This window comes from Miniopterus schreibersii (genome assembly GCF_964146895.1).
Source record: "Miniopterus schreibersii genome assembly, chromosome: 13".
In the NCBI taxonomy this organism is placed as follows: domain Eukaryota; kingdom Metazoa; phylum Chordata; class Mammalia; order Chiroptera; family Miniopteridae; genus Miniopterus; species Miniopterus schreibersii.
In genome coordinates, this window is record NC_138113.1 from 58,743,665 (window position 1) to 58,770,516 (window position 26,852).

At 48.1% G+C, this 26,852-nt stretch overlaps 2 protein-coding genes and 1 long non-coding RNA gene across 4 annotated transcripts in view; 2 read left to right on the forward strand and 1 right to left on the reverse strand.

Moving 5' to 3' along the window:
• Positions 1 to 4,269: 4,269 nt before the first annotated feature.
• LOC308566291 (ral guanine nucleotide dissociation stimulator-like) lies at positions 4,270 to 10,923 on the forward strand (the record flags this gene model as incomplete). The annotated part of the gene is made up of 10 exons (XM_081156442.1): positions 4,270 to 4,338; positions 4,416 to 4,532; positions 5,192 to 5,302; positions 5,986 to 6,096; positions 7,851 to 8,044; positions 8,649 to 8,756; positions 9,375 to 9,565; positions 9,722 to 10,068; positions 10,788 to 10,834; positions 10,899 to 10,923. The coding sequence occupies 10 exons, from the start codon at positions 4,270 to 4,272 to the stop codon at positions 10,921 to 10,923; spliced, it is 1,320 nt and encodes a 439-aa protein (XP_081012568.1).
• LOC308566557 (ral guanine nucleotide dissociation stimulator-like) lies at positions 10,924 to 15,236 on the forward strand. Its single transcript, XM_081156994.1, has 7 exons — positions 10,924 to 11,003; positions 11,358 to 11,461; positions 11,937 to 12,006; positions 13,516 to 13,584; positions 14,006 to 14,077; positions 14,752 to 14,873; positions 15,062 to 15,236. The coding sequence occupies exons 1-7, from the start codon at positions 10,950 to 10,952 to the stop codon at positions 15,096 to 15,098; spliced, it is 528 nt and encodes a 175-aa protein (XP_081013120.1). The 5' UTR covers positions 10,924 to 10,949; the 3' UTR covers positions 15,099 to 15,236.
• A 217-nt stretch (positions 15,237 to 15,453) lies between these two features.
• The window catches only part of LOC308566558, a 36,352-nt gene continuing 24,953 nt past the window's right edge, over positions 15,454 to 26,852 (reverse strand). The window contains exons 6-7 of one of the 2 annotated variants that reach the window (XR_014000181.1): positions 23,774 to 23,982; positions 15,454 to 18,945 (exon numbers count right to left, since the gene is read on the reverse strand). This is a non-coding gene — a long non-coding RNA (uncharacterized lncRNA). Of the gene's footprint in view, positions 18,950 to 23,773; positions 23,983 to 26,852 lie in introns of both variants that reach the window. The other variant, XR_014000182.1, reaches the window with a different exon arrangement.

Below are 26,852 nucleotides of genomic sequence, written 5' to 3' on the forward strand. Positions count from 1 at the left end.
AAGAAAACCACTGAGATCATCAATGACATAATAAAGAATCAGTCAGAAAGGAAGGCTACACAAAATGAAATGAAGAATAATTTATAGGGAATCAACAGTAGGGTAGAGGACACTGAATATCAAATCAGCAATTTGGAATATGAGAAAGAAAAAACCACCCAACCGGAAGGGCAAAAATGAAGACCATTGACCCTTTCTGCCTGCCTCCCACACCCACCCAAGGCCTTCACCACATATGAAGATAGTCTAAGGAATCTGGGACAACTTTAAGTAGCCCAACATTCACATTATGGGGAAGTTAGAAGGAGAAGAAAGAGAGCAAGAAATCATATAGCTATTTGTAAAGATAATAACAGAAAACTTCCCTTAACTGGCAAGAATGAAATAGACTTACAAGTCCAGGAAGCACAGAGAGTCCCAAAACGAGGAAACCAAAGAAGCCCATACCAAGACACATGAGGAAAATACTAAAGTTTAAAGACAAAGAGAATGTTAAAAGCAACAAGAAAAAAGTAGTTAGTTACCTACATGGGAGCTCCCATAAGACTGTCACCTGATTTCTTAACAGAAACGTTGCAGGCCAGAAGGGAGTAGCAAGAAATATTCAAAGTGATGAAAAGCAAGAACATACAACCAAAATTACTCTACCCAGCAAAGCTATCATTTAGAGCTGAAGGTCAGATAAAGAGCTTCCAAGATAAGAAAAAGCTAAAGGAGCTCATTACCACCAAAGCAGTATTACATGAAAAGTTAAAGTGTCTTCTTTAAGAAGAAGGCAAGGAACAAAAGAATCTGACAAACAAAATAGACCCAGAGATATTGAAGCATGCAACAGATGTTTATATCTCAGAGGGAAGAGGGAACGTGCTTGGGAGGTGGTAACACATTAATCAAAGAAATTATATGCATATATGCATAACTCATGGACACACAGACAATAATGGGATGAAGGCCTGGGGTGGGGGTGGGAGTGAGGTGTTGGGGTAAATGGGGGGGGATGGGACACATAATACTTTTAACAATGAAGTTAAATTAAGAAATAATAATAATTGTAGCCCAGATGGCACTGCTTAGTGGTAAGCACCGACCTTTGATCCAGGAGATCATGATTCGATCCCCGGTCAGGGCACATGCCCAAGTTGTGGGCTAGATCCTCAGCAGAGGGAGTACAGGAGGCAGCTAATCAATGACTTGCTCTTATCATTGATGTTTCTTGCTCTCTCTCCCTCTCCCTTCCTCTCTCTGTGACCAATAGAAGCATATTTTAAACATAATACTTGGGGTTAAATACATGTAATACAAAACTGATCATCTTAGTCATTTTTAAGTCTACAATTCACTGGTATGCAGTGTATTCAATCTGCTGTGCAGCCATCATGACCCCCACCTGCACAAATCTTTTCATCTTGCAAAATGAAACACTAACTACCCATTCCTTCTCCTCCCATCTTCTGGCAGCCTCCCTTCCACTTTTCATGCCTGGGACTGTGATGCAAATAGGATGCCATGAAAGTAGGATCATCTGTATTTGTCCTTTTGTGGTAAGTTCACTTCCCTTAGCATAGTGTCCTCCAGATGCATGCATTTGGTCCTGGCATCTATCCGAATTCCACTCCTTTTAGGGCTTAGTAATACTGTGGGAGAAAGTAGTTTTAAGGTGGAGAGGGTGAAGGGGCTGCCAGCTGCCTCCCCACTGAACCTGTTTTGGGCTCCTTCCTTGGGGGCTTCGGTTTGCTCCTGCAGGGATTCAGATTCCCATCCAGCAGATAAAGATCCTGGTCTGGGTATTAGGAACAGAGCTCCCGCTCCCCTGGGAGAGGAGGTCCTTGTTCTGGGCCCCCTCACAGCCCTGCAGCTTTCACTCAGCTAGTTTAAATATTAGGAACATGTGTAATTTTAAACAAAAGTTGAATTTCTAGCATCAAAGGGGGTCATTTAAATATCTCTGCCCAGGTCCTTCCATGTGGCAGGAGTAGCTGGTGAAATGGAACCCAAAAGTCTCCTCCTAGCCACTACCTGTTCCATCTGAGCATCCTGGGCAGTGTCTGCTCCCTTTCTTGGTTTCCAGGCCCAGGGCTGGGGCGGGTTCTGTCTTCAGCTCAGTGCTCCTGCCCTCCCCCAAGAAGGCTTGGTTGACCCTGATGACCACCCCCACCCCCACCCAGGGGGTCCCATCTTTCTCCAGAGGTCCTTGGGACCCTGAGAAGTTCTGGCCTCAAACCATGAACAGACACACACAGATCTGTGGTCTGACCCAGCTGTTCACATGGGCGATGTGAAGCCAGGGCAGGAGGGAACGTTTGCAAGGCTTCCAAAGTGTCTCCCATTCATGTATTCATTGTATGTTGAGGAGTGCTTCCTACCTTGGGCCAGGTGCTAGTCCCCACCCTAGGGTGCTTCCAGACACTGGAAGAGGAATGTTCAAACTGATTTATAACATGTAACCACCACCCTTGTGATTTGCCAGGTGTTCCCACCATTAATTCTTAACACTTTCCATAACCTCAGAGAGTGTAAAGATTTTATTATTGCTGAGTTCAGATGGGAAACCGAGGCACAAATAAGACTGCTCTCAAATTTGCATCTGTAAAGTACAAGTATTGACACCTCATAACTGCTATGGACCAGGCTTCTGGGCACGGTTTGGTGGGGTACCTCTGCCTCAAGGTCTCTGTGATTCAGGAGATGGGTTTCAACTGCAGTTCGACTGGGGAGAGATCTCCCAGGATCACTCACCTGGTGTTCATCAGGGTGCAGTTTGGACTGAGAGCCCGGGTTCCTGCCTGTTGGCCTGGACCCTCCGTTGATTCTCTCCTAAGGGGCCTCTACATAGGGCAGCTCAAACCATGGGTGCTTTCTCTCCCTGTTCCAGAGATATGACAGACAGAGACAGAGAGACAGAGAGACACATCCAGAGAGGAAGTGAAATAGAGGCTGAGAGAAAGGAAGGTAACTCAAGGATGAGAGTACAAGAGAAGTGACAGGACCTCACATCCCATCGCCTGGGTTGTGCTGTATGTTGTTCAGAAGCCAGTTACTGAGCCCTCAGCTGATACACAAGGGTGTTCCTACCAAGAGGCTGGAATCACTAGAAGCCACTGTGAAGGCTCCACCACATGAGAGCCTCCGAGTAAGTCATGAGGCACTTGGTCTGATTCTGGGCCTAACAAGAGGCCACTGGAAGGTTTTAAGACAGTGAATGACAATGTCTGAATTTCCTGTCATTTCAGCCTCTTAAAGGAGCAGACTTGAAAGTGAGGCCAAAGTGGGCAGTGACTCCCCCAAAACCACTAGCTAGACCCAAGGCTGTTTGGCGAGGAGTTCCGTTCCATGTCCCCTCATTCATGTCCCTCTTCCACCTCTCCACTTTGCAGCAGATTCATGGGAGACCAGCCCACAGGTATTAAGGACATTATGTCATCCACACCTGATGGTGTCCTTGGGACATGGTGTTTAGCGACATCCTCACTGTGTGGGTTGGGAGACTGGGGAGGCCCTGAGAGGCAAAGAGGCTTCCCCAGGACACGGAACTGGGGGGGAAAGGAGCTGCGAGCTAAGATTTCTCCTCCCAGCCAGGCCCTGGCCCATCCCCAGGGAGCTGTGGGAGGGCTGGGTAGGTGCTGGTGTGCAGGTGTGGACATGACATGTGCGAGGAAGGTGAGTGGTCAGAAGCCCAGAGGGGCTTTGGATGGCTCTGATTGGAGGAAGGGGCCCACGTCACGGAACATTGAGAGGTGACCTCACTTCCTTGGTGACAGGTCCCCAATAGTATGTAGGGCTCTGGTAACCAGGTACCCACATTCTAGAGACAACTGCCTTTCCTACTCACTTGACTGGAGCAGTCAGGAGACTAGGATGTCTCTCTGTTGTTTCCCGTGCTTCCGAGGCTCTGGGCACAAAAATGCCCAGAGTAAGAGATGTTTCTGTTGCTGTAGAAATTGGTGCAAGTGCCACTGCGGACACTCCTCGCCCTCTGGCCTGAGGCACCCTCAGGTAGCCAGGGACAGCCCAGGGCAGGCCCATCCAGGCCAGTCCCCAAGTGGGTTCCCACCTTGGGCCCCACAAATCTTACCCCTCATCCTGGGTATGTGTGTGTTTCGGGGGTGGTGACGGGTGCTCATCCTAAGCAGGAGCAGGTTGTTGGGTGTTAGAAGCCTGGAGGGTCTGTCATGTTCATGGCCCAGGTCATGCCTGACAGGAAGGGAAGCTGAGAGCTGTGGACCAAGCTCCTCTACCCACTTGTTACTTAGGAGTCCTCCAGGGGTAATCATGTTCCCTCCCATCCTGGAGGTCTTTGCAGATGGCACGCTGTGCCTGATCTGGGGAGCAGCTTTTGTGGTAGGCATGTCCCCCACTGGCAGTGCCCTGGGAGGCCCCTCATGCCCCTGGTCTGGGACCGGCCTCTGTCTCTGCAGAGCTTCACGGAGGGTGTCATAGAAGAGCTGGCTGATGGGTTCACTTATGCCATCAACTGGTACCAGGTTCAGGAGCACCAGGCTAGGAAAACCATCCAGTGCCAGTGCTGGTCTGAGGTGAGAGCTGGCCCACACCCAGGGCCTCCAGGTGGCTGGGGTGGGACCAGAACCCAGGCTCAAATCTGGGGCCTCAGTGTTTCCACAGGCCCACTCCCAAAGACATCTCTACCTCCAGCCCTCCCGATCACGTCTCTGGTAGGGTAGAAATTCAGGCTTCACGTATTCCCTGGAGTAGTGGAGAAAATATTCTTCTGTCCTTGCTTTTTGCTCCTTTCATTGTTTAACTGCCTGCCTCAGGGATCCTGGGGAGCAGTCAGCACGACTGTCCTTGGAGACTGTCTCTGAGCCTCACACATCATCACACTGACAGATGCTGTGTATTTAAACAAATGGAAAGGGATGCAGGCACTGCATAGACTTTTCTGCCACTTGTCATCTCAGAGAGCACGGCCAACCAGTGTAGGAGGCCAGGTCAGGAGCTGTGGCCTCACTCACTGCCCTCACATCCCATTAGGAGGGAGTTTTCCTCAGTGACCCAGCCTTTCACTGCTGTTAGACCTTGACGGGATTCAGTTCTTGCTAGTGCAGCAGGGCTGCCAGGAACATCCTCACTGTGTCCACTGTGTTAGTTTGCCAGGGCTGCTGTTACACAGGACCACAGATGGGGCTGGAGGTTCCTGATGCCTCCTGGCTCAGTTCCCGCTCTGTCTTTGCAGAGCTCCGAGGATGACACCATCGAAGTGCTGGACCACGGGCCCCACTACACCACCAACTGGGTCAGGGTGCAGGTGCACCAGGCTGACAACCATGTCCAGTGCTGGTCTGAGGTGAGAGTTGGCCCAGGTTGGTCTCCACATTCAGGACCCCAAGATGACCAGGGAGGGCCTAGAACCCAGACTTACATCTGGGGGTCTCCAGGGCTTTTCCTCCAGAGTGTCCTTAGTCCCATGACAAAAGAATCCGGACCTACACTCCTCCCTCCAGCAACATGGGAGAGTGAAAAATCTCTCCTCACATACTTGTAGGAATATTAGAGAGGGAAAATCTGTAGTTTCATTTGCCAGTAGGCCACAAGCACATTTACATTTGCTGTTTTCTTGTTTGAACTCTCTGCCCGAGTACCCTAGGGAGCAGTCAGCTCCAATGTCCAAGGAGACCTCTGAGCCTCACACATCATGACGGGAGGAACAAAGTATTGGATACCTTTCTCTGCAACTTGTCTTCTCCCAGAGCTCAGCAAAGTTCTGTAGGCCGGCTGGTCAGGAGCCGTCACCTCACTCATCTCCCTATCACCCCATAAAGGTCGTAGTTTTCCTCAGTGACCCAGCCTTTCACTGCTGTAGACCTTGATGTGATTCAGTTCTTCCAAGTGCAGCAGGGCTGAGGGGAGCATCCTCACTGTGTCCTAATGGACTGTATCAGGTTGCCAGGGCTGCTGTGAGATAGAACCACAGAGGGGCTGGAGGGTTCCTGATGCCTCCTGGCTCGGTACCGGGCTCTGTCTCTGTAGGTCTCCAACAAGGACATTGTCAAAAAGATGCTCCATGGGTTCAACTACTCCACCTCCCTAGACCAGGGGAAGGTGCATCAGGCCACAGACACCATCCAGTGCTTGACTCAGGTGAGAACTCACCTCAAAGGTCTCTGCACCCACAACCCCGAAATGACCTGGCAGTGCCCAGAACCCAGACCCAAATGTTGGGACTCCCAGGAGCCCAACCAGTGCTCTCCCTAGAGTGTCCACAGTCCTATGACAAAGGAATCCGGACCTCCACTCCTCCCTCCAGCTACGTGGGAGGCTAGAAAGACACTCCTCACATATTTGTAGGAATATTAAAAAAGAAAAAAACACTGTTTCACTTCATAGTAGACCATGAGCCCATTTGTGTTTTGCTGATTGTGTTGTATAAACTACCTGCCCCAATATCCCATGGAGCAGTCAGCTCCACTGTCCTTGTCCAGTGACGGAGGTCGTTTGTCACAGGGATGCGGCCTTTCAGTGCTGTGGACATCGCCCTAATTCAGGTCAGCTGCCAGGTCGGCAGTGCTGCCGGGAACACTTAAGTGTGTCCCTGTGGACTGTGCTAGGTGCTCGGGCTGCCAGGACACAGGACCACACTGGGTGGTGTGAAGAGCAGACATTCATTTTCTCACAGTTCAAGAGGCTAGAAGTTAGGGCTGAGGACATCAGCAGGGCTGTTTCCCTGAGGGGTCTCTCCTGGGCTTGTCATCAGCCACCTTCTCTCTCTGTCACATGGGCTCCCCTCTGTGCTCCACGTGTCCCCCCTCCTCTTCCAAAGACACTGGTCCTATTGGATTAAGACCCACCCCACTGAACCCACTTAACCTTAACTACGTGCTTAAATTCAGGCATGTTCTGAAGTTCCAAGGGTTCCAAAGTCATGGAATTTGGGGGACATAAGTCAGAGCACCATGTCTACTTTGCCCCACTGGAGATAGATGCCCCCTGCTGGTGGAAGAACATGCACATGTAAAACCTGCCCAGCTGCAGGCCGATTCCAAATCCAAAGGGCTGTGGCAGTGAGGTTGTCAACAGCACTCTGTGATGATGGCTGCTGCCTTGCTCCCAGCTGGCCCAGGGGTTTCTCACTCACTGAAATTTTTATCTATCCCATAACAAGTTGTCCAAGGCCATTGCAGTGCTCCTTTATTGGCAATGGCCTCCCGGGGACTTTGGCTCACCTGGCAGCTTTGCACTGGCCACCTGGATTTGCACCTTCCTGAGTCACCTGCTCAGACTCCTACCTGGTGATCGCCTTTCTCCAGTCTGGGGTCTCCATAATGAGGGTCCCAAAATGCCCCTGAATGTAAAATGAGGAGAAATAAGTGTCTTTTTGGAAGTCAGTGCTTTTCATAGGCCATGTCTAGCGTGTACACTTTCCCCAAACTGGGGGGGACAATATTCCCAGGTGCTTTTTATCCATGTGAGGAGTAGGTAAGTCTCAGCTAGCTGAGTGGGGATGTCACCCAGGGCATTTCTCAGTTCTGACCTGCATGATCTTGGGACAGTTGACATCCCTAAGCCTCTGTGATCTCATCTCTATAATGGGGATGTTTCTTGAGGACTCACAGGGACAATGCTCTTCATACAGCTATTAATGCGCGGAGGTCTGATGTTCCTCAGCTAAAAAAATGAAAACACGCCTAGAAGGTAACAGTTGTATGAAAATCCCCCCACACACCAAACTTAAGTGGTGCTTTGAAAACCTAGAATCTCGTTCAGCCTGGGCACTGCTGTCCCTCCTCTTGCTCACATACCTGATGGGCTGGGACTTCCTGGGGAGCCCCAGAACTCCATCCTACTGGGATTCATGGTGATGTCACTGACTGAATCTCCCTCCTTGTCCCACTCAGTGTGTGGCTGAGTTAACTCTTAACCTACATGAGGCCTGCAGGATGTGGGCCTTCCAGGAAAACATCCTGGAGAAGTTGACGACATCCACGGCACAAGTTTTCCCAGGTGGAAACATCCCCCACTTCTTCAGCTTCATGCCCGTGCACCCGGCCTTCTCCAGAGCCCAGCAGTTCCTGGATGATCTGTTTGCTAGGTAAGCATGTGCCCCGTCTTTGGCAGAGCGGTGATTCTGCCCACTGCTAGCTGTGTGTCTTGAAAATATCACCACATCTGTCTGAGCCTCAGTTTGTTCCTCTGACAAGTGGGGTCATAGAGGATGAACCTCGTAAGGTGCTTGTAGGGACTACTGTGGGAGAAGCCATGGCTGGTCTTACCTGCTGTCAGCTCTGCAGAAAGGGCTGCTGGACATGCTGCAGTTGTTCATGGCAATTTCTTTCCTGTCCCATGAATAGTCCCCTGACTCACCCATCGGCAGCCTGTGGCATCTGAGTTTGGAAAAGCACATAGAAAAGAGCCTGCCAAGCAGTTTGAGATTTTGCCTAGCTGGTCCTTGTCCTGGTCCTTGGTGAAGTCAGATTAGGGACCTCTAGGGGCAGATAGTAGGGGGCCCCGGGCCCACTCAGACATTTGGGATGGTTCTGGTTAGAGTTCATTTACTGGACAATGTGTATTAGGCTCTTACTATCAGCAGGCACTTTTGGAGACACTTAGCCTAACTCAGTGAATGAAGCAGACACAATCCCTGGGCCTTAGTCCAAGTCAGCGAGTCAGACAGTCACACTGCACATCATTCACAGGTCCCGTCCACCATCCGTCAGATCGGATGTCATCAAGGTGTTCACCAGATGTGGAGATAAAGAACCATATTACAACCAGAGTGACACACCAGAGGAACAAATCAAAAAGTGAGTGGCCCTTGGGTCCAGAAGAAGGAGGCCTCCTGTGTCTATGGGATTGGGGCTTAGGGTGAACAGTCCTGGCAGAGCCCTGATCTTCCACATCAGCTGATTCCCAAGGGAGGGCTGAGGTCTGGAGGCTTCTACTCCAGGAGGACAGGGGTCAAAGAGAACTGTGAATTGGGTCTCAGCTTCCCAAGAACCATAGGCGAGGCTGGAATGAGTTGTCCCGTGGACTCCGATCCCAAACACAGGCCCATCCAGCTCTGCCTGTCCCTCTCCACATGCATCTCTCCTGAGGGCCATGGCCAGGACAGAAGAACACTCTGGTGTGCGTGAGTCGTCAGCCAGATGCCCAGGGGCATGGAGGCCTGAGCTGGCAGTGTACAGGAACTTCAACCCAGCTGTCACTGGGAGGAAGGGACTCACACAGACTCGGTGTTAAACTTGCTTGGTCACCAGGCTGCTACTCTTAGGACAGTCACACGGGTTGGAGTAGCAAGGGGCTGGCCCATGAATGGGTGGGAGCAGCCTTAGAGGCTCAGTCCCAAACAACAGTGCCATGGGAGGGCAGTGTGGAAGGAAAAACCAGGACTCTGTCTCTTCTGCCCACCTGACTCTCTGCAGGGCCATAGCTTCTGTGATGGGAACCTGGCCAGACCAGGAGCAATGTTTCGGGCAGCCCCTACATTTTCCTTGGTTGATCCTGAAGCAGGCCTTTGTGCAGGAGAAACACGCTGTATCACACCTGGTGCACAGCACCCAAAGTGACTGTGTAGAGTTGGAGCATCTTGAGCCCACTGAGGCAGAGTTGGAAGGTGAGGGAGCTGCAGTCTGGGAAGATGAACTGGGGGTTGTGGGGTCAGGGTTTCATGGGCTGGAGGACCCTCAAAGGCAGTGGCATCTATCCTGTCTCTGGGAAGACACTGGAAAGTGAGGCATGTGCATGAACCAGTCTCTCTAACCTGCTTCAGAACCACCTCCAGAGCTCCAGAGTACTCAGGAGCCAGAAAAAGGGCCTTCTCCAGGGCTAGAGCCTGGTCCAGCTGTGCCAGTGCTGGAGCCAGTGACACCTCCATCAGCCCCTCCAGACATGGAGCAAGAACCAACCTCAACTTCAGCCCCAGGGCCAGCTGTGGAGGTGGAGCCACCTAGGCCACCAGCTCTAATCTTTGCTCCAACAAGCACTGAGCTAGCTTCAGCCCCAGCACCCAACTTCCCCCGGTCTGTGACCACAGAACACCTGGGAAGGGAGGGGAAGTGTACCATCCTGACCTTCCCTCCAAGGCTGGTGGCAGAACAACTAACAGCTATGGATTTGGTGAGCAGAGGGATCTCAGGCCGGGGTAGGGGGGACCCTGACTTTCCCTGACCTGAACTCCTGTGATCTGGATGCAAATCACGGCTCCATCTATTACCACCCATGGGTCCTGGACAACCTTCTAAACCCCAAGCCTTTGCTGTCCACCTGCGGACGGTGAAGGTAGACACTCAGGGGACCAGCTGCACAGAGGGGCTGTGCAGAGTAGATGAGGGGGATCACAGAGAGAGCTGGGTGTGGCCTGGCCAGGTGGGAGGGGAGCTCACTGTGTGTAGCCAGGTGCGTGGTCGCCCATCCCTATGCCCATGAGACTCAGCGACCTCAGCACTTATTAGGCACCTGATATGTGCTTTACTACAAGGGAGACAAACAGCCTGTGGTTGTAGCTGCTACAGGGGAATATGCACAGAATGGGGATTTGGATGAGACTGGTGATCAGGTCATGTTTGATGTCCCTTGGGGTGAGCAGACTTAAGCAGCATCCTGCAGCTAGTCATTAGTGAGGATGGGCTGGAGGCAGGGGCTCGCGTCCCTTCCCTTCCAGTCTTGGGTCCTGTGCAGGGGGCCCTTGGTGGATAGAGAATGAATCCCAGGGACCCCAAGGCTCAGGGCACATCCTCAGCCTCCTAGCCTTCAGTCCTGACCAGTGTCTCCTGAAAGAGGTTAGGGACCCTGACCTGGGGTGTGGAAGGGCTGGGTGACACTCCCTTTTCCCCCAGGAGCTGTTCAAAAAGGTGCTGCCATACCAGTGCCTGGGCTCCATCTGGTCCCCGAGGGACAAGCCTGGCAACGAACACACGGCATCTACTGTGCGTGCCACCATCACGCAGTTCAATTCTGTGGCCGCCTGTGTGATCACCACCTGCCTTGGGGACCCAAGCATGAGGGCCCAGGACAGGGCCAAAGTCCTGAACCACTGGATTAAGGTGGCCAGGGTATGTTATGGGAGGCCCAGCGGAGTCCCTACCCTGAGCCTTGCAAAAGGCCTCTACTGCTTTGTCAGCTCTCAAGACTGAGGCCTGAGGCCTGAGCCCCAGCACAGTCTCTAGGTCCTCTGCGCCAGGGGCATGCTGACCTTGACTCTCAGGTCCCAGTGGTGGGAGGCTCACTTCCTACCTGGCTCCTTCCTTGGATTGAGCTAAGACCCTCCTTTCTGTGAGTGTTGGTCTTTGGGTGCTAAATGTGCCCACCCTGAGCATCTGCCTCACCCAAGAGGGGGGTGCCAATTGAGGGGGACTGAAACTAGAGCTCCAGTTCCCCACCTCACAGTGCATCTCCCCCCTTCCCAGGAGTGCCGATCCCTGAGGAATTTTTCCTCCCTACATGGGATCCTGTCAGCCCTTCAGAGTGTGTCCATCTATCGTCTGAAGAAGACATGGGAGAAAGTTTCCAGGTGTGTAGGCTTCTCCCATCATAGGCCCAGAGTGGGGGGTGTGTCTCCCATATGTCTCCAAATGTCCCCTCATATCCTGGAATGCAGGCAACCCTCAGGGCAGGGATTTGGTTGGTGGGCAGAGTCTCTAGGCCTCCCTGGGACCTCAGGCCACCAGCTCTACTTCAGGAGTCAGTTTCCTTCAATGTCAGAGACAGCACTGAGCTAAATAGCAGATTGGCAAGTGTTTCCAGAAACAGAACCCTATGCCCAGCTGAAACCAGAAGTGGTCAAAACTGCTCAGTAGCAATGGGAATGGGGGCCCTGGTGACCAGCATGAGTGTTTCCCAAGTTCCATGGAGACTTTTCTGCTCAGAGGAACCCATCAAGACCCTCACCTTAGGAGTTTGAAACTTTAGATTGTCAAAAGGAATTTGCCCTCAGTGCCCCTCTCCTATCATTCCTAGACATGTCTTTCTTCTGTCCCTCCCCTCAGGAAGAACAGAGTCACACTAAAAAAACTATGCAAGGAGGACAATCCAGCGAGCAGGGAGCAGCTTATGAAGGTAGAGCAGGGCTGGAGGTCTGGAAAGAGAGGAAGGGGTGAGGGAAGCGGGGATGGTGCAGGATGTGGCTTTGGTATTTGTTCCCTAAAGATTCTCTGAAAATTTTCACCCTCTGTCATGATGAACAGGAAGATCTGTTTGGTCCCTGGTCAGGTGGGGGGCAGTTTCAGGGGCAAGAGGCCCAGTCACTGCACAGAGTGGTGGTGGCTGGGCTGCTCCAGGACAGGGTGCAGGGCTGGCAGACTGAGTGCATCTCTGGCTTTCATGCGGGTCCATTTCACTGGGACTTAGTTTCTTCCAGGCTGTGGGGTGAATGGGGTGGGTGGGTACTTTTTCTCGCCAAACCAGCCCAGCCTGCCCTCAGGAAGCCAGGGCCTGCTGCTCCTTCTGCCTTCATCACACCTCCAAGGAGAGTGAGCCTGCCTGCCCCAGGGAGGGGCCCTGCTGGGGATTCCCAAGGGGCAGGTGAACAAAAGGTCTGGCTGGCCTCGGGTCCCAATTGCTGGACTAGAGACAGAGAGGTGTGCATTCTGTGACTTCCCACTGCCCCCTGGAGCACTCACTGCCTGTCAGGATTTTCACCTGGTGCCTGGTGGGCACTAACACGGGCCAGGGTGCTTCTGAGAAGTGTCTGGGGAACTGGGGCATTGTTAGTGGACCCTTCCTGCACAGACCTCAGATCCTACATGTCAACTAGGAGGCAAAGTGCCCTGACACCCACTACCCTGCCAGTCAGATGGGGCACCTTGAGGGTTCCTATTTGAGGATGGAGAAAGACTGCTGCCCAGGGGAAGGTTCTGGGCATTTGGGGAGGTGAAGGCTAGGCATGGTCTTGGTTCTGGTCTGGTGGACAGAGACTCCAGTGGGGTGGGGCAGGCAGGGCAACTCCGCCAGGTTCCCGAGACACATATTCGTTGACGGCTTGGTCCAGTGGGGACCTGCATACAACCTGAGAGCCAGAGGACTGAGTCTGGACAGTGATGGGGCTGGGGGTGAGATGAGGGCAGAAGGGACAAAGCCTCTGGCTGGGAGAGACAGGTGGTGTCTCCTGTGTGGGCCCCTGAGCCAGTCACTGTTCCTCTCTGGGCCCCTTGCCTGCTAGTGAGAGAAAAGGAGGAATGACCATCCTGTGTTGCAGGCATCACGGGGTGCTCACGAGGTTCAGGAAAGAAAGGCCTTTGCAGAGCCCCCGGCACTGCTCCATCTGGAAGGGTAGGGTGAGATCAGTGATGACAGTAATGACACTGAGTCCCTACGAGGACCTGTGAGTTAGGTGGAGGTCTCACACTTTGAGAGGAGGAAGCATGTCAGAAAGGCCAGGCCCCTGCCCAAGGTCACACACTGAGTGCGTGTTGTAGCTGGGAGCCGTCTAGAATCAGACATGCTGGAGGCACAGTAGCCCTGGTACCAGCTGGGGTGGGTCACATGTCCAGGGTCTGAGGTTGGGGTGGAGGGGGAAGTGGGGTGAAGGGAGTATGACCTCAGTGACCGTGTCCTGGACCCTGGCAGAAGCGGCCTTCCAGGCTTGTCACTCTGATGCTGACCCTCTGTGGAGCTCAGAAGAGGCTGCAGCAGAAGGTGAGTGAGCCTTTAGGTGAGTGCTCCAGGGGCAGAGGACAGGGGGCGCTGTCCTCCCAGCTGAAGGCCACCAAGTGAAGAGAGGGAGGTCTTCCTCCTGCATCTGCCCCATTCCCACAGAACCCAAGACCAGTCATTAGAGGTGACCAAGAGGAGGGACTGGGAGAGCTGGGTGCAGCTAGGAGATGGGGGTGGGGCTGGCCTCTAACCACAGACCTTAGATTTGCTAAACGCAGGCCCTGGCAGGTGATTAGGAGGAGTTCTTGGAGAGTGAGGGAAGGGGCCATTGAGGGGAGGCTCCAACGGTCCTTGTGGGATCCCTGGGGTGGGCCAGGAGACTGAGGGTGCCAGGCTCCGAGGGGAGGGTCTGTGAGGACACCCGAGAGCAGGGGCTCATCCCACTTTTACTCTGTTTGCCCAGTGTGTCCCCTTCCTTGGGAAGTTTCTGACTGACCTGCAGATGCTGGACACGGTGATGGAGCATTATATGGAGGTAGGTGATTGGGAGCCAGGCTGGGATCGCCGGGATTGACCTTTGGGGAGAGAGCCCCAGTACTGAGCCCTGAGTTCTCAGCAGAGCCGCCCTTTGAAGCTGGGGTGTCTTCCTCATCATACCGATCCATGTGCCCCTCCTCTGCAGCTCAGAGACTGGGCTGGGTCGAAGTCCAGACTTTCCATGGTTTCCACCCCCTCCTGGGACCTGGCAGTAGTTCAACATAAGAAGGGGTGGGCACAGGGGTAGCCATGGATGGGGAGCTCTTTCTGATGGACTTGGGATCTCTGCCTTACAGGGGAGTCAGATCCACAAAGAAAACCAGAGGAAGGTGAGCAGCTGTGGCACTTCCTGGGGACAGGGGAGGGGTGAAGATCAGGGACGCCCAGGCCAGCACACTCCTGGGCTCCATCCCCTGCATCTTACATCTATTGGGAGGCTTTTATAACAGAGGTGGGAGACCCCTCCAGTTGGTGGCTCAGGTAGGGGGATGGCATCAAGGACAGCTTTCTGGAGGAAGGGCTGTCCATGCTCATCTCTGAGCCCAGGTAGGGCCTGGATGGAATTAGGGGAAGGACAGTGCCCATGTCAGCAAAGACCCAGGACTCTTCCCTTGCCCCATTCCCCGCCCCCAAACGGCACTGTGTCTGCACCCTCTCTCCCTCTGGCCCCAGGAACTGGAGGTAATGCAGGAGATCGTGGAGCTGCAGGAGGCTGCTGAGAATTATGAAATAGAGCCCGAGGAGCAATTCAGGACCTGGTTCCGGACGCTGGAGCAGCTCAGCGAGAAGGAGAGGTGAGGTCTGGCAGGAGTTGGAGAGGGCAGGGGTGGGCTTTCCCTGTGGCCAGTCCAGGGAACCTGTGTCCATGGCTCCCTGGTCAGCCCCAGACCTTGTTGTGTAGCACCTCCTAGGTCACCTGACACTGGGAGGGACACCTGAGGTGTGGCTCCAGGGAGCTCACAGGTGGCACTCTGTCCTGCAGTTACCTCCTGTCCTGCCAGCTGGAGCCCCAGTCCTAGTTGGCCAGCTGAACACTCAGAACTTATTCTGAGACCAAAGGAAGCCAGTGAATGACAGACAGCAAAAGAGGAAAAGAGTCTTAACAGGATCCCATTTTCATGGACTTTGCCCTCTCTGAAAGCACAGAAGGATGGAACAGACGCCATGATCACAGAGGGAAGGGGGTGGGGGTGGGGGGTGAGAGATTAAGCAAATAATTTATTTGGAGACGTGTAACCTAAGGATCCAGACAACACTGTGGGGAAGGCCTGGGGGGGGGGGGGACTGGGAGCGGGGGGGAGGCATCATGGGTGATATAAGGGGACCTCTGTTATAGTGTCAGTAATAAATTGTTTTAAAAAGTAAGAAAACATGTTTGAATACAAAATCTCTCTTCACGGAAACTCTTAGGTCTTAGGTGGAAGTTTATTAAAGTCAGACAACACAAAAATTCCTCTTACGAGCAGCACAACACGTAGCAGACATTTTGCCTCATATGTGTCCATTCCTAGCAGTGAAATTGTACAAAGGAAACGTAAGAACTAAAATACGTGGGAAGTTGTGACTTTTTATAGGACATAAAATGAATTTTTTTCTCAACTATGTTCCAATGAGATTTAAAGACAAGAAAAACATGAAGAAAGAATAGCAAGCAGCTTAAAAATGGACAGACAAGGTTGGATACAGTGGAGATAGAAATAAATATAAAATAGTAAGTGGAGAGCAAGGCACAGAGGATCCTAAAACTATGCTGAGAACCAAACAAAAGCAGACAAACCTGCAGAGAAATGAGAAAGCCTGCGAGGGGGTGAAGGAGGGACCAGAACCCAGGGGTCTGTGTGTCTGTACTTTGCTGCACTCATGTTCTGTCCTACAGTTAGTCGAGTGTATCTACTTCCGAATCGGGTTTCTTGCCACAATGCAGTTTGCTTGCTAGGCATGTGATTTATTTCAAGTACAATTTGGTTCAGATAAAATTAAAACAATCCCCAACTTTCAGGCAAAACCGAAGCTGCTTGTCTTTCCAGGTGAGTTGTACTGGACAAAATTTTCTGTCCCCACCTTCGATACACAAATGCACACAATTCATAACCTTTACAATAAAGCAATTGGAACTGATTTTACTTTTCAAAAATAGATTTTTTTATTATAAAAATAACTCAGGGTTATAGGCAGAAAAGGTAAAGGTTTAAAATAAGTAATTATGCACACACTAAATTGGAAATAATAGTACAGATCTTTATATATTCTTTCATATGTGCTAGTCATGTAGGTGAATATACACCTATCCATATTTGTAATATATCCATTATATTTTTATGTGACAATATATTCTAATATTAAAAATATTTCTAAAAAGAATACCTCCTAGTGTCTTTTCTCCTGCTGCGTCATGAATTACGTTATTTGGCTCTAGTTAATGGACTTAATGTTATTTAGCTTTCTGCTTTAGGAATAATTCTCTGATGATCATCACTGTATAGGTGTCGCTGAACAGGTATTCAATCATTTTTTAATAATTTCTTGCAAATAAAATTTGTTTAAAAAATACACACATTCTAAATTTTAGTATGTATGAACTTTGAATCACTTGAACGAGTTCCCTTGGAATTCCAATTGGGATCTCCTTAAATTTGTAGATTGTGTTAAGAGGACGTGGTGCACTCCCTCCCCTAACAGGTGTGTGCAGAGCGCCTCCTATGGGCAGGCTCTAGAAGCTCAGTGCTCAACCCAAAGGGCTTGTGAGGATGGCGAGTTTGCAGGAAAGAGTCACAGCAGCCAACACATACATAACGTGAAATAAGGACATGCCGGGGGCTCTGAACAAAAGGTACAGAAAGAGACGAGTGGGATGAGTCCATGCTGGATATAAGATGATGTGAAGGTTTGTGTGGTCGAGGTGATCGTTGGGGCCAACCTGGGGATGCGCACAGATGACCAGCAAGATATAAACATCCCCAGCTGAGCCCCCTTTTGGGTTCCGGGTCTGAAGCGTTCTAGGCAAGTCCCGACTGAGAGGGAAAGTGTCCCCAGTGTCCTTACAGAAGGGAAGTCAAAGACCCAGCCCCGGGCCTCTCTGGATCCCTTACCATGAAACATCTTTCACTGTGCTGCACATTCTCACCTTACTGCTGGTGCCATTGTGTCCCCCTCCTGTAACTAACTGGGCAGCATGTGTCCCTGTATAACTGGCCTTAGTTAATCAAGTGCAGCGCACCGTGTTCATTCCATGCTCTAAAGGGGCCGCCTGCCTGCAACAGGGCCACGCACCTGTCCGCCCAGGACCCGGGCCAGCACTGCGAATGGGGGCTCTTCCAGACACCGCCTGTGCTGCCCAGGAAACTACAATTGTTGTGCTTCCCTTGAGATCGGGGCATTTGAGTGGACTCTCCCACGGGCACCATCCCAGTCCCCCAGCTGGAAGGAGCTGGGCACTGGCATTTCCATCGTGTTGCCCTTCACTGAATGGAGGCCACGAGGCTCAGGGGCTTAGAATCTGTAAGTGCTGGAGGGTCATGACAGGCACTGAACCAAGGGTTATGACGAAGACGGGGTAAAGGGGGTGCCAGCGATGCAAGTACTGAAATCGTCAAAGACGAGAGAGACCTCGGGTTCTGTGGGTGCCCGCAGCAGGCAGGGCTGGTACAGTCTGGGAACATAAGATTTAAAGATGGAGACATTGGGGTGGATGGACACGGAATGGACTTAGGCAGCAAGGAGAACCCGAACTCCAGGCTCTGGGGCAGGAGGGCATGTGCATGCAGGAGTCACGGTTCAGCTGAAGGACACCAGAGTGCTTGACTGCAGAGCCCTGCTGTGGCTCCTGGGTGGCTGAGAGCCAAAGTGGTCAGACCCTTGACTGGCACTAGGGTCCTTGACGGAGGTGCCATGCATTGGCTCAGCGACATGTCCCGGGTCCTGGTCTCATGTGTGGATTCCAGCACATGCTGTCAGTCTCTGCGGAATGGGAAATGAACGCATGGCCCTCTGGCCCTGAAACTGGGATGAGGTCACTTCACGGCACACTGTCCGTCACAGGGTATCCTGGGGCCAACCAGGTGTCTGAATACTGGGCAGTCTGTGTGAAGTCAGAGTGGATGGGAGGGGGCCAGCTCTGAAGTGGGTCTGTGTGGTGGACTGGGGGCAGGAGGGGGAAGCATATTATAAGCCACTGCTGGGGACAAGGCTGAAAGGGGCAAAAGGGGCGGGGTGGTAGGAGAAGAAAGCGTGATGGATGTGGGTTAAAATGGGGTCACTGAGGACACTCTACACATTTCACGTGTGCTCATAGGGCCTGCAATGGGAAGTCTTAAATCCTGTCACTGGTATGTTGAACCGGATGGACTGTAAAAACAATGCCATTTGGTTTGGGCATAAGCCCTTCTGCACTTGAATCAGTGGGCATCGTGTTCCTGAGCCACTGCAGGCCCTGGACAGTCCCTCTTTTTGTTAAAAGTGAACAGTATCTAACAGTGTCTTGGCAGGTCCTGGAGAGGAAGTGTGGTGGTCCTCTCAGCATGGGCTCTAGGTCAGTGTTGCGCTGCTGAAGTTGAATAAATGTAGCCTTTTGGGGTGGAGGTCTTACCAGCATGGAAAGAGATGTAGAACAAGGGATCTGAGGAGGGCGTGTTTTTGCTCACATTTTTCTTCCCATATTTTGATCACATAAATAATTAAGATATTAAGTTTCAATGTTGCCAACCGATACGGTTCAGTGGTTGCGCATCAACCTATGAACCAAGAGGTCGCTGTTCAACTCCCAGGCAGGGGGAACATGCCCAGGTTGTGGGCTCCATCCTCAGCAGGGGGAGTGCGGGAGGCAGCGAATAGATGACTCTCGTCCTTGATGTGTCTCTCTCTCTCTGTCTCTCTGAAATCAATAAAAACATATTTTTAAAATAATTACAATGTTATTTTGACACAGGTCAAATATGAAATTAATACAGTGGAGCTGATACCCTTAATTTTAGCTAAGTTTTATTGTTTGTGGAAGTTATAAAACATAACTACAAATTCTTTGACACATCCATCAACAAGAAACAAAGATGAAATAAGAAATACCTTGAGACAAAAGGAAATTCAAATGTAAAGCTCGAAAATCTATGAAATACAGCAAAAGCAGCTCTAAAGAGGAATTTTATAACCCATACAGCCGACCTGAAGAAGCAAAAAGAAATCTCAAGTAAACAATGTAACTTTAAACCAAAAGAAACTTGAAAAAGAAGAACAAAGTAGAAGAAAGGAAATAAAGATCAGCATGAAAAAAGACAATTAAAAATTCAATGAAACTAAGAGCTGCTGCTTTCCAAAAAGTTTACAAACCTTTTTCTAGACTAACTAAAAGAAAGACACAAATAAATAAAATCATAAAAGTTACAACTGATATCAAAGAAATACAAAGAATCATACAATGCCACCATGACCAATTATACACCAACAAACTGAACAACTATAAAGAAAAATGCTAAATACCTAAAAACATATTTTCCTAGACTGAATCATGAAAAACACAGAAAATCTGATCAGACTAATTACTAGTAAGGAGATTGAATCAGTAATAAAAAAATTCGTTACCAAAAATATATCCAGGAAGAGATCCAAAATGGTGTTAGAGTAGGTGGAAGCTACACTCATCTTAAATAATGAACTGAAGACTAGATGAGGAGAACTCTTATAACCAAGGGTTTACAGAAAAACCATATCGAGACTGTTAGAAGCGTGGAGACAAAAATGGGCTGGCCCCATTCCCATGGGTGGTGGCTGAGGTTCTGGAGGGATATCTCAGTAGCAGGAGTGCCCCTGAGAAGCATGCAGTCTCAACCCCATGCCGGGTACCCCGGCTATAATACCTGAGCTAGGAAAAGGCACCGGCATAACCTCTGGCTGTGAAAAGCATGGGGTTTCTGTCCTTCAGGGAGAGAAAGGAGCCCACCAGAGACACAAATACCCTCTAAAAGGGCAAACGCACAAAATCTCATTCACAGGCACTCACCCTAGGCTCTGGAAGAGGAAGAGGCAAAGCAGACTTGAATCCCATGAGGCAAGACTGGAATTTGTAGCTCTGCGGAGAGAGCTGGAGGAACAGCCACCAGAAGAGTTCCCTGAGAAGAGTTCCTCTCCCACACTGCAGACTCCATCTTCTTGGGAGGAACACTCTCCACCATATGACATCAGCCACATGGAATGCAACAGCCCTACTCTCTGGACTCCACATTGCCCCACTCTGAGGAGCTTGTGGCCTGCTGAGTAGTCAACCCCATGTGCTGGGGTGTAGATGTCTGGGCAGACTCAGGGTGTGTCAGTGATTGAGTTCTGTGGGTTTGAGGCAGGGGCCATTCAATCCACTTTCCCGTGAACCTGACTGGTACTTACCTTCATGGGAGATCCACAAGCCTCACTCTATGGGCTCCTAGTGGCCTCACTTTCTAGATTCCTGCTGGCTCTGCCCTGCCTAGATCTGGACAGGATCTTTGCAGAGTGACTTCTGTGGCTCTGGCAAGCAGGCCATTCCCCTCACCTTCCCCATCCTGATCAGCACTTCTCAGACATAAGAAATCCAGTGGCCCCATCCTCCCAACCCACAACAGCTGCTTCTAGCTCAGTATCTACCCAGCACAAGTTGTGACGTGCTGAGTGTATGGCTCTAGCATATGGGCCATTTTTCCCTTGCAATGCAACTGGAGCAGAGCCTTCCATTCGCATGGCCAAATCGTGGTCTCTTTGGGCCTGAAAAACTCTGTTGGCCTCACCCTGATCACTCTGAGACCTTTCCCCAACACAAAGGCGTGTAAGCACCCAGCAGGTGGCAGCTGGGTATAGTATACTCTAGGACATTTGCTGAGTGGCCTGAGACCCAGCACTGGAACCAAGTTTGATCCTGAATCAATCTGGTGAACACCATTCACCCCTACCTGGTAACTCACTGAGAACCTAACTCATGCAACTCAAGTAGTACCAGAGGCTCTTTCAATGTCTAAAGCTTAATAGGCAGCCGAAGGCAGAGGCAGGTGGAGGTGAATCTCAGGGTGCCTTAAGTCTTTTGATAACCTGCCCTCAGGCCTAGTTCTGATAAAAGCTTGCCTTGGTGCAAAATTTGGTCCTTTCTGCACACATTTAGGCCAATCAGAGGCCAGAACAAACTACATCATTTGTTGTTCCAAAACGTTGTCCATGGCTCGTCATAGGTGGCATCTAACATTGGCATGCAATACAGTCCATCCCAAGAGGCCCCGGAACCAACACAACCAGTGGCCAGATTCAGATGACATCAGAACAGCATCCAATTAGTTTCGCAAGTGACAAATCCAAAGGGAGATCTCTGCAGGCAATAGTCCCTGCTGAGGTGAATTCTGCTACATGTAATCAGTACCTGCACAGCATGTCCTAACTGTGGTCAAGGCTGATCCTCAGTCATCCAGACTCAGGGCTGACACCACACATGAATGAGCCAATAGCAATCAAGACTCAATTACAACAGGAGGGCTCACATAACCTACACAAGGGACATTCCTGGAGCAGCTAAGGTGATCAAGAAAACTGCACCACTAGACCCACAGGATACCTACTAAGTAAGACCACCCTCCCAAGACTAAAATATAGAAACAAACACAAAGATCCAGCCAAAATGGGAGACAAAGAAGCATGCCACAAATGAAAGAATAGGAAAAATCGCCCCAAAAAGAGCTAAATAAAATGTAGGTAAACAATTTATCAGGTATAGAGTAATAAAAAATAGTTATGAGGATATTTAAGAAACTTAGTGGAACTGCAACAACATGAAAAAGGACATAAAAACCATAAAAAAAGAACCAGTCAGATATTAGGAACACAATATATAAAATGAATAATTAATTTCACATCCATTCTAATACTAGAAGAAATTCAGATTAATTCGTAACACTGGAGGGAATAAACAGTAAGTTGATGAAGCAGACAATCAAGTCACTGATTTGAAAGAGAAGAAAAACCAGCCAATCAGAGGAACAACAACAACAACAAAATTTTTTAAATAAAACTAGTTTAGCCTGGTCGGGTGTGGCTCAGCAGTTGAACATCAGCATAGGTTCCAGGAGATCAAGGTTCGATTCCTGGTCAGGGCACAGGCCTGGGTGTGGGCTTGACCCCCAGTTGGGGGCGTGAAGGAGGCAGCCAATCAACAACTTTCTCATCATTGATTTTTCTCTCACTCCCCCACTCCCTTCCTCTCTCTGAAATTAATAAAGATATATTTAAAAAAAAAAAGTTTAATGATTCTTAGAGACAACATGAAGTGTAACAACATTCACATAATGCTGGTGGCAGAAGGAAAATACAGAGAGCACAGAAGGGAGAAACTATTAGAATAAATGACTGAAAATCATCTTTTCTGGTGAAAGAAAAAGACACACAAGTCTAGGAAGCACAGACAATCCCAACAAGATGAACCTAATGAGGCTAACAACACCACCACATCATAATTAAAATGGCAAGCTTAAAGACAAAGACAGAATCTTAAAAGTAGCAAGAGAATAAAAGTTACTTACCTACCAAGGAGCTCCCATAATACTGTTAGCTCATTTCTAAACTGAAACAAGTCAGGCCAGAAGGGAGTGGAGTGGTATATTCAAAGTGATGAAAGGGAAGGACCTACAGAACCTACAAAAAGACTACTTTACCCAGCAAAACTAGCATATAAAATAGAAGAAACATAGAGCTTCCAAAACAAATGAAACCTAAATATTGCTGTGTTATGACCAAATCCGTATTACAAGAAAGGTTAAAAGGCAAAGAAAGAGAATGAGAAAAAAGCAAAACGCAAAGACTCATAGTTTAAAAAAGAAATTGGCAATAAATACATACCTACCAATAATTATTTTAAATGTAAATAGTGTAAGTTCTTCAATGAAAAGACATAGGGTAGCTGAATGAATAAGAAAACAAGACCCATATATATGCTGTCTACAAGAGATGCACCTGAGAACGAAAGATACACATAGACTAAAGGCAAAGGAACAGAAAAAGATATGTCATGCAAATGGAAAGAGAAAAAAAAGCTGGGATACCGATATATCTGACAAACTGGAGTTCATTTTTACTTTTATTTGTTTTGGTTGATTTCAGAGAGAGGAAGGCAGAGGGAGAGAGAGAGACAGAAACATTGATGAGAAGAAACATCAACTGGCTGCCTCAAGCATGCCCCATACTGACGATCAAACGCACAACCAGAATGTGCCCAGAATGGGAATGAACCGGCAACCGCCAGGTGCATTGGACAGCACTCAACCAACCGAGCCAAACCAGCATGGCTGACTTTAAAACAAAGGCTATAATAAGAGACGAAGAAGGACATTACATAATGATAAAGGCAGCAATCCAACAGGAGGATACAGTCCTTGTAAACACGTATGAAGGCAACATAGGAGACCTTAAGTATTTAAAGCAAATACTGATGGACATAAAAGGACAGCATTATACTAGGGAATTTTAACACCCCACTTATTTCAATGGCTAACTCTGCCCAGACAGGAAATCCACAGGGAAATGGAGGCTTTAAATGACACCACAGATCAGATGGATTTTACTGATATCTCTTGAGCACTTCACCCTAAAGTAGAACATACAGTCTTTCCAAGAGCTCATGGGATGTTTTCTAGTATAGATCACATGTTATGACACAAAATAAGCATCAATAAGTTTAAGAACACTGAAATCATACCAAGCATCTTCACCGACTGTAACAGTATAACGTAGAAATCAGCCTGGCCAGCATGTCTCAGCGGTTGAGCAGCAACCTAGGAACTAGGAGAACGCGGTTCAATTGTCGGTCAGGGCACATGCCCAGGCTGTGGGATCCATTCCCAGTACGGAGTGTGCCGGAGGCAGCCGATCAATGACTCTCTCATCAGTGATGTTTCTATCTCCCTCCTTCTCTCTGAAATCAATAAAAATATATATTGTTTAAAAACATAGAAATCAATGAAAAAAAATGTTGAAAAATACAAAGACATGGAGACTAAATAACATGTTACTAAACAATGAATGGGTTAACAAAGAGATCAAAAAAGGAATCTAAGGATATGCTGAAACAATAAAAGTTAGAATAAAACAACACAAAATCTATGAGACTCAGTGAAAGCAGTCCTCAGCAGTGGGCAATTCATAGCATTACAGGCGTACCTCAAGAAACAAGAAAAATCACAAACAAACAATCTAACTTTTCATGTTAAGGAACTAGAAAAACGACAACTGGCAAAGTGAGTAGAAGAAAAGAAATAACAAAGATCAGAGCAGAAAAAAAGAAAATAGAGTTTAACAATACAAAAGATCAATGAAACCAAGGGCTGGTTCTTTGAAAAGATAAACAAGATTGCCCTAGCTAGTGTGGGCGTCGTCTTGTGCACCAAAGGGTTGCAGATTTGATTACCAGTCAGAGTACATGTCTGGGTTGCAGACTCAATCACCATGTTAGCGGGAGTGTAGAAGGCAGCTCATCAACATCCAACACTATTCAGCTCTCACATTAATGTTTCTCTTTCTCTTCCCCTCTCCATTTTTCTCTCTCTCTAAAAATCAATAAAAATATTTTTTCAAAAAAGATAAGACCGACACACCTATAACCAGACTCATCAAGAAAAAAAGAGGACCCAAATAAATAAAATTAGATATAAAAGAGGAGAAGTAACAACTAACTCCAAAGAAATACAAAGGATTTCATAAAAACACATTATGAAAAACTATATGCCAACAAACTGGACAAACTGGAAGAAATGGATAAATTCCTAGGAGGATACAATCTTACAAGACTGAATCAAGAAGAAACAGAAAATCTGGACATAGCGATTACTGCTAACAAAACAGAATCAGTAATCAAAAACCTCCCAACAAACAAGAGTCCTGGACCAAATAGCTTCACAGGAAAATCTTACGGAACCGCAAAAGAACTAACACCTACCCTTCTGAAACTAGTTGAAATATTCAAGAAGAAAAAAGGCTCCTAAGCTCTTTTTACAAGACCAGCATTGTCCTGATTCCAAAATCATATAAGATACTACAAAAAAGAAAATTACAGGCCAATATCCTTGATGAACACAGATACTAAGATCCTCAACAAAATATTAGCAAATTGGATCCAGCAATACATTAGGAACATGCAACATGACCAAGTGGGATTTATTCCAGGGACACAAAGCTGGTACAATATTCACAAATCAATAAACACGATAAATCATTTAAAAAATAAAGGATAAAAATCATATCATATCATTAGATAGCAGAAAAAGCATTCAACAAAATCTAGCACCCATTTATGATAAACACTCTCAACAAAGTGGGAACAGAGAGATCACACCTCAACATAATAAAGGTCATATATGACATACCTATAACCTACATCATACTCAATTGGCAAAACCAGATAGTGTCTCCCTTAAGATCAAGAACAAGACAGGAATGTCCACTTTCATGACTCTTATTCAACATATTACTGGAAGTCCTAGTCATGGCATTCAGAAAACAAAAAGAAAAGTCATCCAAATTGGAAAGGAGGAAGAAAATCAGTCATTATTCGCAGATGACATGATACTCTATACAAAAAACCCTAAAGACTGCACCAAAAGACTGCTAGATTTAATAAATAAATTCGGCAAAATAGCTGAATACAAAATTAACATCCAGAAATCAATGGCATATTTATACACCAATAATGAACTCTCAGAAAGAGAAACTAAAAAATAATCCCATTTACCACTGCAACAACAACAACAAAAGATACCTGGGAATCAATCAAGGATTTAAGAGAACTGTACTTGGAAAAGCATAGGACTTTGAAAAGGGAAACAGAGAAAGATACAAACGAGTGGATGCATATACAATGTTCATGGGTTGGAAGAACTAACATCATTACAATGTCGATACTACACAAAGCAATCTACAGACTTAATGCTATTCTTATTAAAATACCAACAACATATATCACAGACCTAGAACTATTATTTCAAAAATTTATATGGAAATTAAAAAGGCCCCAAAGAACTACAGCAATCTTGGGAAAGAAGAAGTTGGAAGGAATCATAGTACTGGATATCAAGTTATACCACAAAGCCACTGTCATCAAAATAGCCTGGTAACTGGCACAAAATAGGCATATAGACCAATGGAACAGAACAGAGAGCCCAGAAATCAACCCATGCCAATATGGTCAATTAATATTTGACAAAGAAGGCAAGAGCACACAATGGAGTAAAAACAGTCTCTTTAATAAATGGTGCTAGGAAAACTGAACAGGCACATGCAAAAAAATAAAACTAGACCACCAACTTACCCCATACAGAAGAATAAAATCAAAATGGATAAAAGACTTAAATGTAAGTGATGAAACCATAAAAATCCTAGAAGAAAATGTAGACGGTCAAATCTTAGACATCACTTAGAGTAGAATTTTCACTGATAGATCACCAAGGGCAAGAGAAACAAAGGGAAAAACAAACAGATGGGGCTACATCCAACTAAAAATCTTCTACACAGCAAAAGATACTACCAACAAAATGAAAAAGGAACCCACTGTACGGAAGAATATATTTTACAATGATACATCTGGTTACGGGTTAATTTCCAAAATATACAAAGAACGCATACAACACAACGTCAGGAAACAATCCAGTTAAAAAATGGGCAAGGGAACTGAATAGATACTTCTCCAAAGAGGATAAACAGATGCCAGGAGACATGAAAAAATGCTCAATGTCACTAACCATCAGAAAGACTCAAATTAAAACTACAATGAGGTATCACCATAC

What these genes read in the sequence shown, in the direction of transcription:
- LOC308566557 (XM_081156994.1), top strand. Translation starts at nt 10,950, where the DNA reads ATGAGGGCCCAGGACAGGGCCAAAGTCCTGAACCACTGGATTAAGGTG. An exon ending in ACATGGGAGAAAGTTTCCAG is followed by an intron (nt 11,462 to 11,936) that starts GTGTGTAGGCTT and finishes CCCTCCCCTCAG; the next exon opens with GAAGAACAGAGTCACACTAA. An exon ending in CAGCTCAGCGAGAAGGAGAG is followed by an intron (nt 14,874 to 15,061) that starts GTGAGGTCTGGC and finishes TCTGTCCTGCAG; the next exon opens with TTACCTCCTGTCCTGCCAGC.